The sequence below is a fragment of the Bos mutus genome, chromosome 4 (genome assembly GCF_027580195.1).
Source record: "Bos mutus isolate GX-2022 chromosome 4, NWIPB_WYAK_1.1, whole genome shotgun sequence".
Classification (NCBI taxonomy): Eukaryota; Metazoa; Chordata; class Mammalia; order Artiodactyla; family Bovidae; genus Bos; species Bos mutus.
Window position 1 is genome coordinate 22,594,504 of NC_091620.1, and position 18,665 is coordinate 22,613,168.

Sequence of the window (18,665 nt, forward strand, 5' to 3'; positions counted from 1 at the left end):
ATTTTGGGGGGCTCCAAAATTATTGCAGATGGTGATTGCAGCCATGAAATTAAAAAACGCTTACTCCTTGAAAGGAAAGTTATGACCAACCTAGACAGCATATTAAAAAGCAGAGACATTACTTTGCCAACAAAGGTCCGTCTTGTCAAGGCTATGATTTTTCCAGTAGTCATGTATGGATGTGAAAGCTGGACTGTGAAGAAAGCTGACTGCCGAAGAATTGATGCTTTTGAACTGTGGTGTTGGAGAAGACTCTTGCGAGTCCCTTGGACTGCAAGGAGATACAACCAGTCCATTCTAAAGGAGATCAGTCCTGGGTGTTCATTGGAAGGAATGATGTTGAAGCTGAAACTCTAATACTTTGGCCACCTGATGTGAAGAACTGACTCATTTGAAAAGACCCTGATGCTGGGAAAGATTGAAAGCGGGGGGAGAAGGGAACGACAGAGGATGAGACAGTTGGATAGCATCACCAACTCAATGGACATGAGTTTGAGTAAACTCCTGGAGTTGGTGATGGACAGGGAGGCCTGGCATGCTATAGTCCATGGGGTTGCAAAGAGTTGGACACGACTGAGCAACTGAACTAAACTGGAAAACCCTGTCATACTAAATCAAGATTGTGGATCTAGCTTTGAAGTGTATTTGCTATTAAAGCATGTATATTTGCTAGAGTTGTCATTAACAAAGTACCAAACACTGTTTTAAACAATAGGAATTTATTGTTTCACAGTTCTGGAGGCTGAAAGTTTAAGATCAGCTGGTTGATTCCTTCTGACGCTGTGAGGGAGAATGTGGTCTAGGCCCCGCTCCTCTAGGTGCTGTGGTTTTCTGGCAGTTCTTGGCCTTCTTTGGCTCATACACACATCCCTGGATCTCTGCCTTTATTTTCACATGGTGTTCTCCTTATGTGTGTATCTATCCAAATCATCTCTTCCATAAGGACCTCAGTCATATTGGATTAGGGCCCATTCTAATTCCCTCTTTTAACTTGTTTATCGCTGTAAAGACCTTCTCTCCAATTAAAGTCCCATTCTGGTGTGTCCTGGGGATTAGGCCTTCATCAGATGAATTTGATGCAGGAACACAATTCAACCCCAAATAGTATGATTACTTTTTATCCATCCCCAGGGATTACCTCAACTGATATCTTAAGGAGAAGAATGTCATTAACTCCTGAGAGAATCCCAGTTAAGAAATGTTGCCTCATGTCCACATCATTGACGCATTGCACACCAACCTCATGCCAGCACTGCTCTAGGAATGTGCTGATGACGAACTAGGCTGGGGAAATAAATCCCAACAGTGGGTTCCCAAGTTCCCAGGGGCATGTAGCAGCCAGTCTGCTTTACAGATTAAACAAACAAACAGTTGCCTTTTGGTATTGCAGTCATTTACATGAATATCATTTAATACTTCCGATGTCATTTGGATTGTGTTTTTTTTTAATATGTTGGTAAATTTGTCTGAGGGGAGTGTGTGGTGCTTCTTAATTTTGCTCTAGGCAGTTAGGCAAGCCAGGGAAGAAAAGTGATTCATTCCTTTGGCAACCGTGGAATTATTTACGATGACTGGAAGAAGAATCTGTTTGAATAACCCCTTTGAACTGCCTGACACATAATAGAAGCTTGTTAAATGTTTATCGAAGGAACAGCAGTGTCCAGGGAACTTGGAATATTTGAGAGCAATCGAATAAAAAGCACATATTTATTCAGAGATTTACCATATACCTCGTCTTGGCTGGATGCTTGTGAGGATGGCTGATGCATATGCAAGACCGGTAATAGCCGTGACTATTTATCGTGCTTGTCATGGGCCAGGCATCCCGCACACGTTTAAGAAAATGGCCAGAGCTACTCTCTGAGTTGGATAACATTGTTCTGATTTGAAATACAAGGAAAGGCTAAGAGAGGTCACGCAACTTGGTGACGGGTGAGGTAGGGTGTGTTCTCAACCCGTGTGATCGAATGTCTCTCTAATCGGCCTCTCTCTGAAAGCTTGCGTTCTTATAGAGATCAGACACTTATCACTGCAACAATTACAAAAGTAGCATGGCAAGAGGCTGATTTGTCATATGTCTCTTTTGCTGTGTAAGTGTGTGCTGTCACCCTTTCATGTAAGCGTGGGTTTGGGTCATGGTTAAGTATGTACATGGTTAAGTAAGATGCCTGGATTCAAATCTCACTTGAACCTCTTCCCATCTGTGTGATCTTGGACACGTAGCTTAACCATTCTGTGCTATAATTTTTTTAATTATAAATTAGGGGATAATAAAAGTACCTGCCTCGTGAGGGATATATAAGGAATGTAAAATGAAGCAGTGCCTGGCAAAATATATTTCCTGCTAGAAGCTTCACAAAGGCAACAGTTTGTGTGTGCTTATTTCACTCATGTATCTTAAACATCTAGAACAGTGGTTGGTATGAAATAGACATTCAGTAGTAAATACATTGGTGAATGAATAAATGTATTTCAGTATATAAATGCTGGGGCTTAGTCACATTAGCAGACATAATGAAGTGGTCAGATGCACATACCTTTATATAGAACTGTAGTTCTCAGCTCACAATTCATGTTAGAAATACCTGGAAGGCCTTTAAGTAGACTGATTCTCCAAGTCCCATCATAGGCAAAGGTTGAGAATCACTGTGAAAGTAACAGATACCAGTGTAGAGTCATCCATGTATAACATATTGAAGATTCAACACCAGTGGTGATTTTCTAAATGCCTTTCAACCCTTAGGTACCTAAATCCAACCTTTGTTTCAGTAATAATTATATTCCTGAAAATGTTAATAGATGTTAAGATGGTCAGAAAATACTCTGTTTTCATATTAAAATGAATTAAGGTTTAGGCTCAAATAATTACACAGTTTTTTCCTCTATATAAATCTCTGGGAAGATATCTGAAATTTGTGTGGGTTTGAGACAATTTTTTTTATTGAGTAGACTCCCCTTAACATGACAGGCAGTTTGTCTGGATCAACCAAGAAGCACTGTGGGCTGCTGTGAGCACAGGCAAAGTTAGTGCAATTAATGGAGGGAAAACACCAACATGTACCATAATTAAGATTTTGCTTAAGGTACTTGGGAAATTAAACCGAGGTACAGAATAACTTTTGAGGCAGCTGGTTCCTTTTCTAGAACAAGGACATGAGTCCCTGTCTTAAGAGACTTCCTGGCTAAGAAGACCTCCTAACTCTTTGGCGCTTCTCCTCCCAGGAGTTGGGCTCCTCATTCTGTCCCCGCAGGTAGCATCACTCAGAGAGGGAATTTGCAAGAGGGGGATGGATCAATTCTGGGAGCCACATCAACCTGGAAGAACAGGAGAACCAACCTGAACCAAGAGAAATTTGCAGAATGGATAATTACAAAGGATTCTGGCCCAGTAAAAACCACTTATATGTTTTCCCATAAATTTAAAAAAAAAAGATCCTTTCTCTTTATGAAGAGTACATGCTGCATGTTTATTTCAATAATTTGCATTAAGAAAATATTGACTATCGTATGCCCTTTACAAATGCTGTAGCAAAAGATTCCATTTTAATGTTGACCACGAAGCCGTTTTGAGGTCTCTTAGGCTTCTTAACACTGGATTCTCCCTCTCGTTGCCTTTATCTTTAAAGAGCTTCTTTGAGGGATTTTTGGCTTTCTCAGGAAAGAATATCACTGAAATGGAAGGCCTGGGATATAATTCAAATCATCCTAATCAGATTTCTCAACCCTTGATCTAATCAGCAAGCTGTTTGGCTTAGCTTCTTGGTCAAGTTCATTCATTAACTCAGAAAGCATTTATTGAATATATGCTGTGTCTACCCCAGGCTAGAACATAATAAGATTAGTAGATGAATTGAGCCCTGTCCTTTAGGAGTTTATAGTCTTATTGAATGAAGTGAAGGAAATAATAGAATGCTATTTAAAATGTATGATGGTTTTTGTACTTTAAATATGTTCACGGTTTTTCATGGCAGGTAATTGACATCAACTGTGACTTTGTGTGCCTGAAACTGCATTTTAGAACACTTTGGTTTTGTATCTGTTTCACCATTAATATCACACTTCTCCTTTTCAAAGACTCTTTTGCCATTATAGTCATCACCTGACAAAATATTCTTGTAAAGTTAATAGAAAGAATTATTGACATTTCATGGTTTTACTTACTGTGGGTTTGGGAGGATTCTGAGCAGGAGGAAAGAATGAAAATTGAAACTCCATTGAGTTTTTTTTTTAATTGTAGTAAACTGCAGCATAAACCCCATCAACACACATCAAATTCTGTCAGATTCTTAAATGTCATCTTTTGCAACCAAGATGAATCCAAATAGAAAAATCACTTATACTAATGTTATCTGAGGTCTGAGAAATAATGAAATTGCTTTCTTATTTTGGAACAAAGTATGTATACATGTATGAACTATTGGGAAAAAAGGCTTTTTCTCCCATGGTTATTTGGAAGAATGGGAAGCTATAATCAGAAGTTACCTCCCACCCCCTTTATTACCTCTATATATTTTTCCTGTTCTCTCTCTTATGTAATATCCTTTTGTGAGGCCCATTTACAGTTACTAACTGGCAGCCACTTTGAAGTTTCTTATTTATTTCCCCCCTAATTAATGTTTTTATGTGTGGTAGATATACAATTTTCTTCTATTAATGTTACAAAAAAGCCAACCTTAAATTTGCATCCACAATGGGGAATAATCAACAAAAGCCCTTAATCATTTGTATTCACAGGCTGGGTGAAAGTGTGATTTGACTGAGGTTTCATTGCTGGGCTTATCCGGGGTTAGGGCTTCCAAGGTGGCGCGGTAGTAAAGAATCTGCCTGGCAGTGCAGGAGATGTGGGTTTGATTCCTGGGTCCAGAAAACCTCCTGGAGAAGGAGATGCCAACCCATGCCAGTATTCTTGCCTGGGAAATCCCATGGATAGAGGAGCCTGGTGGTCTACAGTCCATGGGGTTGCAAAGAGTCGGACACGAGTGAGAGACATGCAGCCACGCATCCAGGGTTAAATGTTAGTTTGTCTCTTACCTTATAACCACATTGATCTTCTAGAGACATATGTATCCCTTGCATCCTAATTTTACTCTCTGAGCAATTTGCTGGCAGTCCTCATTAGCAAAAATAATCAGGTTTTGGGGGGTCCAGCTTCTGATGAGTTAAACTCATTTGTCCTCATTTGTCCTATGGTTTCCTCTGTGATAATAGAATTTTATTTCCTCTCTTCTTTCTATTTTCTGATCAAAACTCTCTGTGGCCATTCATGAAAAAATGAAGGATCTGTGTTTTTCTCATTCACTTGAAATTCAGGAATTCTTCAGCTGTCCTAAGACTTTGTGTTTAGGCACCATTTTCTTTTTTTTTTTTTTTGCCAGAACACTTAAAGTTAGATTGTGATAACTGTTAGGGAATCAAAAGTGGAGCCTGTAGATGTTGACTCCACAGAGATCTGACTTTCTTGTGATAAAAACTGTGACTGAGAATCACCATACAGGGTAAATCAGAGAAAAGTCGTAATGAAAAATGCTAAAGACAGTCTTTGAACTCAGCTGGAGGAAAAAATGCCTGGGGGAGGAAGTGAAGTCTCACCATATAAGAGTCTTCTAGTATTCTTTTCTTCTGGCTCAAGAAAATGGAATATACTTTGGAGTCAGGGGCCAAAATTGATGTTATTCCTTATTTGCCTTGATGAAAGTGAGGGAAAAAATATTGTGTCATCGGACTGTCTTCGTTAAAGGCCTACATATGTGTGATGACTGCTTTGGGAGGCTTATGTAAAGCAAGTACATTCCTTGCTGCCCAGTGGGAGCTTCTGTAGGCTGCTGGCAAGCTTGATATGATCACTTTCAATTACTGAAGCCCTGTCCAGTGTTTCTGGGACTTCCTGCGTAGGAATATAAGAGAAAGAGAGGAAAAAAGGAAGGAGAAGAAGGAGGGGGAAGGAGAAGGAGGAGGAGAAGAAGAATCTTCCAGTATTTTTTCCTTATGGCTCAACAAAATGGAGTATATAGTGGAGTGAGGGGAAGGAGGAGATGAAGAAGGATGGGTGAAGAAGGCTGGACACTGGCTGAACTCTCAGGCATACTTGATCCTTGATGACTGACTGGCTTCTTTTCTGGAGTCTGCTCAGCCTTTCCTTGGGTTTGGGGGCTGCTGTTCACCTTGCTCACCTTTACAAATGATGTGACTGGGTGGAGCTTGCAGAGGTCAGTGGACAGTACAGGGAGATCATCTGTCATTAGCAAGATTCTGCTGGGCTGTAATGGGATCCCATCTTACTGTCGTGTGTCGCCTTGCTCCTCTGTATGAGGATCTGGGCCTCCCTGGGGACTTGGTGCATCTGCAGGTCCAGTGTCAGAGGTGGCAGGTTCCTTCAGTCTTGTTCATGTCTTGTGAGACAGGCTGCAGGGAGCTATGGGGGTGTCAAGTGGGCAATGAAGTGGTTGCTGATTTCCTCCTCCTGGATAGGCCTGGGGTACTCAGTGCCTCTCACCTGCTCAAGCTACTTGTTCTATCCACCTAAATAAGGAACTGAACTGAAACGAGCTTGAATGACCAGATACTGAGTTTATATAGGAATAGCAGAGGAAGTGGGGCTTCCCTGAGTGGCTCAGTGGTAAAGAATCTGCCTGCGATAGAACAGGAGATGCAGGAGGCACGGGTTCCATCCTCGGGTCAGAAGATCCCCTGAAGAGGGGGCACAGCAACCCAGTCCAGTATTCTTGCCTGGAGAATCCCACGGACAGAGGAGCCTGGGGTGGGGGGGGGAGGCTACAGTTCATAGGGTTGCAAAGAGTTGGACACAACTGAAGCGACTGAGTACACACGCACTCAGCAGAGGAAGTGCAGTGTGGGACACGCAGACTATAGCAAGCTGTGGGCAAGTCTCCTGATACTTTGGGATGCAGTGTCCTTATGGTCAAAGAGAGTAAAGCAGTGAGAGCCCAGACAGACTCTAAGCAGCAAGCTCATTGGCTTGAGGATGGGGAGAGATGCTTGGCAGATATTCTGTGTTGGAGGGATAAGCATCTGTCTCCTGGAAATCAGGCATTTACTGGAAATCAGTCTCTTAGCACTTACGTTTTGTTTGCCTGAGGGCACATGTGGGAGATTCTCCATTTCATAGTGTCTAGTTCCATTTTAGATTAAAATCCTTCCACGCTCCCGTAGAGCAGTGTGAAGCCGTTAGAGACAGAAAGAAGCACCTAGGAAGCATGTGGAAGCTCAGATTCCTGCCCTCCCCACCCCTGCCCAAAGCCCACCCCAGACTCAGAACTCAGAGCTGCAGCATCACAAGGCACCCCTTATTCTAGTTCAGGTTGTTCTCAGAGCACGCATGGACACTCCCAGAGAGGACTGCTCCTCTCCCTTCCAGGGAGCCACTTAGTTAAGCCACAGATCAGCACTCCTGTTTAAGCTCGAGACCATTGTCTGACATTTCTGATGGAGCTATTCAGAAATTGGCCTTCTATTATTCATGATGGAACCACAAGCTCTCCGTGGGTGATCCCTGCTTTCTTCCTTTATCTTGCTCTCCTCATTCTCTCCACTCTGCCCTTATCTCCTCCCTCCCCTTTGCTCAGCAGTAGGCATGTTTGCTTGCTAAAGCAACTCCTTTTATGTCTTATCTTTGCCTAGGTCAGTCTTGACTTTCTCAACCTCTCGTGATTCCATCCTTCCTTTCTGACCCGAATTCTGTGATGTTCCACTCAACAAACCTAAAATCCAACCAATGTGTTTTGGAATTATCTTACCCCAGACTTTGATAAAATATTGGTCTTGCATTGTGTGATTTCCAGGATACGAATCAGTCTTTTCCTGCTTAGAACCTCAAGTCAACTGTAGACATCCTCTGCAAGGGCAAGGGAGGATGTTCTTGAGATATGTAACAGTGAACTTGGGGATGGTGACCAGCTTGGAGAGCTCTTTGCGGGGAAATGAAGGAATTTTAATCAAAGACCTCACAAACCTGCTTTACTTGCTTTTAGTCTCTGGCAGCTTTAAAATTGTCCAAGGACTGTGACCACCTCAACCTCAGGTCTTTTTCTGCAAACAGAGACCTGCATTCTGCTGTCTTCCCTGAATGTCCCTAAGGAGGCCCCCTCAATCTTCCTGTCTTTTGAGACCTGCCACCCTTGGTTCCTACCATGCACTTTAGAGATTCCAGTACATTTTCAAAGGTTTTCATACATGCAAGATTAACTCAGGCATCGTTTCTACCCCACGGGAAGTTTTCAGCTCTGTATTACATTCTGATGTTGGTTTTTGTGTTTTTTTTTTTTTTCCTTCTTGCTGCAGGAAAGCAATCTCTCGGGCAGGCCTGCAGCACTTGGCTCCTGCGCATCCCCTCAGCCTACCTGTTGCAAACGGTCCAGCGAAGGAGCCCAGAGCGACTCTGGACTGGAGCGTAGGTGTCGGCGTTTTCATGTAAACGTCATTTCACTGCATGTGTGTCTTTCTCATTCTCAAGATTCCTGTAGCTCCCGACAAGACTTGATCATTTTCAGTATTGTTCACTGACCCATCTTCGAGTATCTAAGCCCCGGCTCCATTTTCAGATTTCCAGGAACATAGCTTCTTTTATGAAGTCAAACATATTGAAGACTAGGCTTAAAACTTCAGGAATCCTTTTAAGCACTATTTGCCTGGGATTGCAGCTGTGAAATAAAAAGTACTTCTGTGCACATGCTTCATTGGTCCCTGCCTGCCAAGTTGGCGATGAATAGAGTTTACTCTTAGAGACTAAGTCGTAAAGTCCAAGTTTGATTTCCTTAGCTCAAGCTGCCTTTTTCTTTTTTGGTGCTTTTCTTTCCTTTTTCATTTTTCCTGAGAGAGGATGACCTCACTTTACATTCCAGGCACTCCATGTCCTCCTGTTTGCTATGTTTCCTCTCCTAACCCAAAGGTAATGGGTCTTATATCAGTGGGGTAGGTATATTAGCTGATTTGTTAAAAATTTATTTTATTGAAGTCTAGTTTGTTTACAATGTTGTGTTCACTTCTACTGTGGTTGTTATTGTTTAGTCACTAAGTCTTGTCTGACTCTTTGCAACCCCAAGGACTGTAGCCCTCCAGGCTCCTCTGTCAATGGGATTTCCCAGGCAAGAATACTGGAGTGGGTTGCCATTTCCCTTTCCAGGGGATCTTCCTGACCCAAGGACTGAACCTGTGTCTCCTGCATTGGCAGGTGGGATCTTTACCACTGAGCCACCGGGGAAGCCCAGTTACTACTGTGTGGCAGAGTGACTCAGTTATACATATGTGTATATTCTCTTTCATGTTCTTTCCCGTTACAGTTTTTCACGGGATATTGAATATAGTTCCCTGTGCCCTACAGTAGAACCTTGTTGTTTATCTATTCTTTTATATAATAGTTTGCATCTGCTGTATATTAACTGATTTTAATGTTTTATCTAAGAGACATCTATAAAAACTGTTAAATTGAAGATTGCAGTGTGAGTTTCTTAAGTCAATTAGAATACATTTGTTGAGAGTCTTCGGTGAGTCAAGTTCTTGGTTGAAGCCATGTCTAACTATGGACTGAAAGGCCTGTCCCTTCCTAAAGGAATGTAAGAAGCGATATGAAGCTAGAGGAGGCTGCTCTGAGATTATTCCAGTCTGGTCCTGATGAATCTTGTCTAGCCTTTCTGGTTGAGTTGAACAGAGGGAATAATCCATGTTCTCTTCCTCCCATAAGAAAGACCATGGCAGGGTGCCAGAGAGGAGATGACTTTGTAAACTAAATTTTGTTTTTGGCACATATGCCATAACTTAATATCATTTAATACTGTAATATTTCTCCCTCTTCCCCAAGAACACACTTACTAACATCCTTATTTTATATTCTGGACACACACCAATGTATGTAATACATGAAGTACCTGGCAAAAGACTGAATCTAATTGAAATGAAACTTTCTTCCTTGATGAAGTCTGCTGTATATATTAGCTGATTTTAATGTTTTATCTAAAAGACATCTACGGAAGCCGTTAACTTGAAGATTGCAGTCTGAATTTAAGTCATAACTGACTGTTCAGGTCACACCTGTGTATGTTGAGTTAATATTTGGGAAGACTCTTGCCCTCCTGTAAGTTTCCCTTTATTCTAGGACAGTCATTTAATAAACTCCTAAAAGGTTAGAATGTAGAATATATTGACACCAGTGCTTACATGATTTAAAAGAATTAAATACATAAACAAACATAAGTTAGATTTAAAAAGGGATATATATGGACCAATGATGAGGATGTGCTAAGAATCAGGGACCCAAAAATGTTAGTTTATTATCCATGATGTTCTAGATCCTCTGATCCAAACTCATAGGATTCTATTTGAGGTGCAAGATTCTAATGAGAGAGAGTTTCCATCATTTAGATAGAAACACCCATTAAATCAGGCTTCCCAGGTGGCTCATTGGTAAAGAATCTGCCTTCAGTGCAGGAGACGTGGATTCGATCCTTGGATCAGGAAGATGCCCTGGAATCAGAAACGGCACCCCACTCCAGTATTCCTGCCTGGAGAATCCCACGGACAGAGGAGCCTGGTGGGCTACAGTCCTTGGGGTTGCAAAAGTGTCAGACACGACTGAGTGTGCACACACGCATCCATTAAATCATTTCTCTGCCCCTCGTGTGACATTAGTCAAGTCACTTGATTTCTTTCAGCTGCAGTGTCCTCATCTATAGATGGGAACAATGGTGACCTCTCCCTCTCCCCCCCTCTCCCAGGGGGACTTCAAGGCTGTTGTTAAGATCAAATGGGGCTGTGAGTGTAAAAGTCCTTGTAAACTGTAGAGCCGGTAGGTTTATTTATTCAGAAGTTAAGTCACTGATGAATTCATTGATCTATTACCATTTGTGGGGTAACTGCTTTGTTCTGGAACCTGCTTGGTTCCTTGGGATTCTGGGTGAGGAATATGGTTTCTGCTTTTAAGAAGCTTAGAATGCAGAAAAGACATTGACACTAAAATGTGGGCAGTGACACCAAGCATGCTGCTGCTGCTGCCAAGTCGCTTCAGTCGTGTCCGACTCTGTGCGACCCCACAGACGGCAGCCCACCAGGCTGCCCCATCCCTGGGATTCTCCAGGAAAGAACACTGGAGTGGGTTGCCATTTCCTTCTCCAATGCATGAAAGTGAAAAGTGAGAGTGAAGTCGCTCAGTTGAGTCCGACTCTTAGCGGCCCCATGGACTGCAGCCTACCAGGCTCCTCCGTCCATGGGATTTTCCAGGCAAGAGTACTGGAGTGGGGTGCCATTGCCTTCTCCGTGACACCAAGCATGGTGGGGTTCAAAGAGTGCCACAGGGGTGTGAGGAAGGACACTCCATCCCTGTTTGATGTTGGAAAGAGTTACCAGAAAAATGCTTTTAGAAAAAATGTCCTTCCTGAACCAAAGCTTGACTAGGAGGTGTTATTTTCCAGATTACTGTAAAGAGCTCTATGGTCTAATATTTCATCAAAATGGTATTTTTGGCTGGTGGTGGGAGGCTGCAGTGCACGGTTCAGAAAGAGTGAGTAGGAAGTAAGGCTGCTGATGTGTAGCTGATCCTTCATCTCTCAGCCCCTTCAGTTGCGGTCACTTCATCTTGGTGGCCTGATGAATTGTCACGGTGACAGGAAACACTCTGGGGATGTTTAACAGTAGAGGGAAAATTGAAAGCCTTCTCTGAAGACATTCTTATCTCAGGGCTTATTTAGAGATCTTATATGGAAGGAGTTACAAGATGTGACTCTGAAAAACCCCATAATTGTGGGCTAATATTGCTGAAGCCAGACAGCAACCAACCCTACACGTTCTTATTACAGTTATCAAAAAGGTTTTTCTCGGAAGAGAGGAAGAAGCAGATTGTTAAAAACATTTAAATGCCTTTTTTTTTTTTTTTTGCTGAGACTTGCCCTTGCTTCCCAATTTTTGCTTTTACTAACTGAATTGCTTCACACCAGCTTCATTTATGCCACTTTGCTTTGCCTGCTTGTGCAGAAAGCTAAACCAGGATTTTCTTTGTTCTAAACTTTAAAGTATGAAAGTAGCCCTCCTAGTCTTGACCTCCCACCATTGCCTGTATTCCACCTCCTCGTCTGCTTCCCTGCAAAAAAGCAGTGTAACCACCTCTCTCCTGTCAGCTCCCTCTTCTGAACTAAATGCATTAAAATGATCATTGTATTGTTACTGATTGTTAAGTGCTGATTTGGGTTGGAGCCTCTCATTAAGAGTTTCTCAAATGAGAAGAGTGGCAAAAATTTCAAAATAAAGGTAAAAAAGGAGGAACTTCAATTTCTTGTCTTGGATGAGATAAGAGTCCCCAGTAGAGCTGAGGATGCTTCCAGCTTAACAGGGGTGGAGCAGGGCTGTGGAAGTTCACTTTGCTTTGCATTCAACCCCCTTGATTCATACATTGAGATTCTCTTTGCCTCAGAGGGTCAGAGGTGGAAAGTCATCTCAAAAACCTGTAGTACGATGACCCCTAACTTACGTTACCTCCCCTCTCCTCCTTTCACCAGTGAGAAAACAGATGCAAAAGCTGCCCATGCTGCATCTGAAGTTGAAGACAAATCAAGGTGAACCTGGAATTTCAATCTTAGTCCCAAGTTTATGCTTACTGCAGAAATCTCAGCGGGCCCCGTTCTGACTGTGTGCGTGCGTGCTCAGTTGCCGCAGTCACGTATGAGTCTTTGTGACCCTGTGGACCCTAGCCTGCCAGGCTCCTCTGTCCGTAGGATTCTCCAGGCAAGAATACCGGAGTGGGTTGCCATTCCCTTCTCCAGGGGATCTTCCTGACCCAGGGACTGAACCTGAGACTCCTGCATTGCACCTGGAAAGTCCTGTTCTGACTCTAGTGTGTACCAAAGACTTCAGAAGAGGCACGGTTGTTTCCTAAACATCCTCTTGCAAAGAGCTTTGAGGAGTGGCCTGCTTGTGGAGTGCCTGAGACCCAGGTGAGATTAGACTATAGGCCGCCCTGCATTTGGCCAGAAAAATCTTGTTGCGGGAGTCAGTTTTTATGCTTTGGGTGCGTGAACTTAATAATTTCCTTGAAGTGTTCCATTTTCATATTCCCATTTCCCTACTTAGTGATGCATACTATCTCTTATTTTTAGTCTGTTCCTCGAAGTCCAGAAACTTCTCTTCCTCTGTGATTCACTCAGATATTTTATTTTGACTTATGAGATTCTCTGCCCCACACAGGGTCATTTCCTTGATGACTCTTTGCCAATCTTTGGGCCTGCCACCTGCACACAGGCCCTCCTCTCCATTCATGTCAGGGATGGAAGCCTTAATGATGGGGAACAGACAGATCCAGCCTCAGCACGGGGCTGGGGTCTTCTACTGACTACAGTGGACAGTCGGCTTCACCTGAGGTGAATGTGGCTCTTTTCTACAAAGACTTGACTCCTGCTCTCTGCCAGGCTGTGCTCATTTGTTTGGTTGAATTAGTTCTGTTTATTTTATTTACTTTCTGTTTTGATTCCACATAAAATCTCTACCAATAGGGCATTGTCTTAGAGCCAAATTTGTGTTTTGGGTTGACTTATTCTAGGTCATAGTTCGATTTGAGGCACTTTGAAGGGAGGAGCAGTGTTTTCTGCTAAAAGCAGAAATATGTATCTTCTTCACAGTGGACTGCACAGCATCATTGGCCTAGTGACTGTCTGGTGGATGTCAGGGATGAATTGATTACAGCTTTTCTGTTCAGTCAGCAAGAAAGGGACACATCTCTGGGAGCCGATGGGCACTCAGATGATCTCCAGTTCCAGAAGGGCACTGAAAGACACAAGTCAAAAGCCTGTTTGAAACGTCAATGAGTTTATGCTATTGAGTTCCAAGTAACTCTTTTAAAATTACCTTCTTAATCCAGTACATTGTGTTAAGACTTAAAGCTTGCACAGTTTTTGATCTTCCCATTCACCCCAGTGGCATCCTCTCTCCCCTTTCATGGTGAGAACCTACAGGGCTGCTCCCTTTGACACCATGCCATGAACATCAGCCAAGCCAGTTTTGGGGAAAACAGGCTAGATTGCTAGAAAGGAAGGGAGTAATGCTCTAAAAGGGAAAAATAGTCCCATCTCCTGGGCTGGAATCCAAGCTTCCAGTTTAGGGGGAGTCAATCCACTTTGAAGTAAGTCTATTGCATAGATAATGCATATCTTCTCTTAAATGTCACATGCCTCTTGTGGGATGGAGACTTATTTTGGACATGGAGATTTCTTCCTTGTTTTTATGCTTAAAGCTGAAAACATAGGATGTGGGTCTTCACTCTGTCTCCTCTATTCTGTAATTTGCTTTTGCCCATTACACTGCCTAAAACAGTTCTCCAACCAATGGTGAAAAACCCACCAAAATCTTTCTTTAAAAAAACTATATTGGTTTTCAATCTGGCATCCTTGATTTCTGTTCATTTTCTCTTTTCTCATTGGCAAATTTCCTCCAATGCTGAGGGCTGTGGAAAACAGAGCCTCAATGCAAACAAACCCAGACTTTATATCCCGACCACCTTTCCTGTCCTCTGGATGCTGATAGTTGAAAAAGAGTTCTTTTAGGCAGGTAGAACATGGAACAGTGGGTACACTCACCTCACAGTTTGGTTCAGAGATAAGATTAGGGAAACAGAGTCTTCACGTGGGATTGGTTAAACTGGGTTATGAAACTAGGTCATTTTATCTTTGGAAACCTTGAATGGAAAGGTAGGAAGAGGCAGGTGTATGTGTGTGTGTGTGTGTGTGTGTGTGTGTGTGTATACCCATATGTACATGCGCATGCTCTCATTTTAGCCTTGTTTACAGTGGGAGGTCCTCACAGACCTGTGCCTTCTTTACAAGCTCCAGGCCTTTGCTCTTTAACTTCAGGCTTGGGTGTCATCACCCATAGTGACACAACCTGATATCTTTCTTCACTTCCATCCCTCTTTTGAAAAACATTGTCAGATTAATCAAGATATCAGATTGCTGAGCCAAGCAGGAGGAGCTAACCATCTATGAATTAGTGAAGGTCCTGGCTGTGACCAGTCATCTTAATAGTGGACAGATCTAGCGTGATTCAGGCACCCTCACTAGTCTTTTATTTTCTAAAATTATGAGAATTTTAAATGATATCACATTGGCTGCTGGGAGAAATCATAGAATCGTACAGCTTCACATCTCACTGAGAAGTAACTAGGTCTAATCTTTTGCCTCTTAGTAAGTGATTATATGGAGAAGGCGATGGCACCCCACTCCAGTACTCTTGCCTGGAAAATCCCATGGACGGAGGAGCCTGGTAGGCTGCAGTCCGTGGGGCCACTAAAAGTCAGACACGACTGAGCGACTTCACTTTCACTTTTCACTTTCCTGCATTGGAGAAGGAAATGGCAACCCACTCCAGTGTTCTTGCCTGGAGAATCCCAGGGACGGGGGAGCCTGGTGGGCTGCTGTCTATGGGGTCACACAGAGTTGGACACGACTGAAGTGACGTAGCAGCAGCAGCAGCAGCAGCAAGTGATTATAAACTAATAAAGGTGAGCAGAAGAAATATATGTGAGCCGTAAAGTAAGCCTCATTTTATAGTGGCCACATTAAAAAGCAAAAAAACATAGGTAAAATTAATTCTGTTTTCTAAAAAAAATTTTAAGGACAGAGCTAGCTTTTAAAAAATTAATTAAATTTGGCTGCACCAGGTTTTAACTTTGGCATGTAGGGTCTTTGGTTGTGGCATGCAAACTTTAGTTGTGGTGTGTGGGATTTAGTTCCTTGACCGGGATCAAACCTGGACCCCCTGCATTGAGGGTACAGAGTCTTAGCCACCGGACCATCAGACAGAAAGACAGAACATTGTGCTCAGTCATAGCTGACTCTTTGTGACCCTGTGAACCATAGCCTGCCAGGCTCCTCTGTCCATGGGATCTTTTCAGGAAAAAATACTGGAATGGGTTGTGATTTCCTTCTCCAGGGGATCTTCCTGACCCAGCGATCAAACCTGGGTCTCCTGTATTGCAGGCAGTATCCTACATTGCAGATGGATTCTTTACCAACTGAGTCACCAGGGAAGCCCCTAAAAGTAATTTTAGTATTATATTTTATTTGCCCAAATATATGAAAAATATTACTATTTCAACATGTACTTGATATAAAAATGATCAATGAGAGAATTCACTTTTTACAGAAAGTCAGTCTTCAAAGTCTGCTATTTATTTCACTTTACACTGACAGCACATCTCAATTAGTGCCTGTCTCATTTCCAATGTTGAATCACCATTTGCTTATTGGACAGCACAGATCTAAACCATCCAAGACAGATTTTACCCATGATTACCTTAAAGAATTTTAGGGGGAGGCAGTCCAGATTTTTTCCATTTCTGAATTTGTAAGGATATTTATCGGAAAAGGCAATGGTGCCCCTCCAGTACTCTTGCCTGGAAAATCCCATGGACGGAGGAGCCTGGTGGGCTGCAGTCCATGGGGTCACGAAGAGTCGGACACGACTGAGCGACTTCACTTTCACTTTTCACTTTCATGCATTGGAGAAGGAAATGGCAACCCACTCCAGTGTTCTTGCCTGGAGAATCCCAGGGACGGGGGAGCCTGGTGGGCTGCTGTCTGTGGGGTCGCACAGAGTCGTACACGACTGAAGCGACTTAGCAGCAGCAGCAAGGATATTTATATTTGATACATATTTATAATTTTCTTATTGTTTTAGAACTTTTTTTTTTATAGCCAGTAAATGTCTTCATTTTGTGTGGATTGTTTGCTTCTGGTGTTAGTATATCCTATTTGGGTCATTCATTCACAACTTGCATCTTTTTACCTGTAGCTAATTACTACTAAGAGTTCAGGTAGAACTTCAGGGCAAGGAATCATATCTATATTTACATAGGTGGGTCTCTACTCTTAGGTAACTGGATCTATCCATAGACAGGTTGATCTATATAAATCTATGTATATCTCTAGAGATACTCTGTATTTCTATAGATACATTGTTTTAACACTACTACAGAAGATATGCTATCTTCATGTAGAAATAGAGCTATTGTTTCTGTCTGGCACAGATGGGTACTCTGAGTTGTATAGCGTTTGAGATGGAATTTCAAGATGCATGTGTAGAGAAGAGAAAGAGGTACCTGGGTGTGGAGAATGGGGTAAATAAAAAACATGACACAGAAAAGGAAAATATGACTATGTTGAGATACATAGCCTCATACATTCTATGAAACTGTGTATGAAGGTGAATAAGGAAGACAGACTGGTACCATTAATGGAAGGTCTAGTATGTGGGATTAAGTTTGGAGTTTGTTTTATAAATAATAGAGAATTTTTTTAGCATCCTGAGCAAGAGAGAGTCATAATCACAGCTGTGTTTTTAGGAAGTTAATTTTATAGCAGTGTAAAATATCAGAGAGGAGATGTGGATGGACCTAGAAACTGTCATACAAGTGAAGTAAATCAGAAAGTGAAAAACAAATACTGTATATTAATGCATATATGTGGAATCCAGAAAAATGGTACTGAGGAACCTATTTGCAGGGCAGAAATGGAGACAGACGTACAAATGTATGAATGCCAAGGGTGGGGGGAAGGAAGGTGTGGGGTGAATTGGGAGGTTGGAATTGACATATATACACTACTGTGTATAAAGTAGATAACTAAAGAATCCATCTGCCAATGCAGGAGACACGGGTTCCATCCCTGGGTTGGAAGATTCCCTGGAGAAGGAAATGACAACCCACTCCAGTATTATTGCCTGAGAAATCCCATGGGCAGAGGAGCCTGCTGGGTTACAATCCATGGGGTTGCAAAAGAGTCAGACATGGCTTAGCAACTAAACAACAGCAACAATGAGAAGCTACTCTATAGCACAGAGAACTCTGTTCAGTGCTCTGCGGTGACCTACGTGGGAAGGAAATCCACCCAAGAGCAAACCAGGACTGTGCCAGGTTGGGTTGGGGGTAGGCTCTGTTCCACACAGTTATTCAGTGACCCAGACTGACAGTTACTCTTACAACTTCATCAGAAGACTTTCAAATCATTGCAAAGACCAACTTCCCACGTACCCAGTACGGGAACAGAGTATTGAGGAATGCGCATGAGAAGCTTAGCGGACCAAGTCTGAAAACAGTATACATTACTCTTGTTCATGGTTGGAACTGGGTCATGTGGCCACACTTGTTACAGGTGAGACTGGGTAGCAAACTCTAACTGTGTGTTCAGGAAGAAGAGGAAAATGAATTTGGTGAATGGCTAGCAGTCTTGACTACAAAGGCCCAGGAGAGAATCTTGGATGATACCAATATCTATGGATTAGGAAGACAGAAAAGGAAAACCCAACCACAATGATAATAGTAAGAATTGCATTGAACTTGTATTAACTTTTCATTGTGGGTAAATCATTGACTGTTACTCATTTTCACATTTAAACATCATTGTGATTTTGTGAGAGAAGTAAAATCATTATTGCAACTTCAGTGGGGAGTGAACTGAGGTCTAGCAAAGTTAGAGAGACCCTACGTCACTTTCACTTCACTTTCATGCACTGGAGAAGGAAATGGCAACCCACTCCAGTGTTCTTGCCTGGAGAATCCCAGGGACGGGGGAGCCTGGCGGGCTGCCGTCTGTGGGGTTGCACAGAGTTGGACACGACTGAAGCAACACAGCAGCAGCAGCAGCAGCAGGTCATAGAGCTAGTTGGTAGCAAGTCTA

The 18,665-nt window shown here is 42.5% G+C and overlaps 1 protein-coding gene across 4 annotated transcripts in view; it reads left to right on the forward strand.

Annotated features, from left to right (window-relative positions):
* The window catches only part of DGKI (diacylglycerol kinase iota), a 528,258-nt gene that overhangs the window by 184,779 nt on the left and 324,814 nt on the right, over positions 1-18,665 (forward strand). Inside the window, exon 2 of one of the 4 annotated variants that reach the window (XM_070369216.1) lies at positions 8,299-8,407. The exons of the other annotated variants lie outside the window; for them this stretch is intronic. Coding sequence (XP_070225317.1) covers positions 8,299-8,407 — 109 coding nt within the window. The remainder of the gene's footprint in view (positions 1-8,298; positions 8,408-18,665) is intronic. 4 annotated transcript variants of the gene reach the window in all.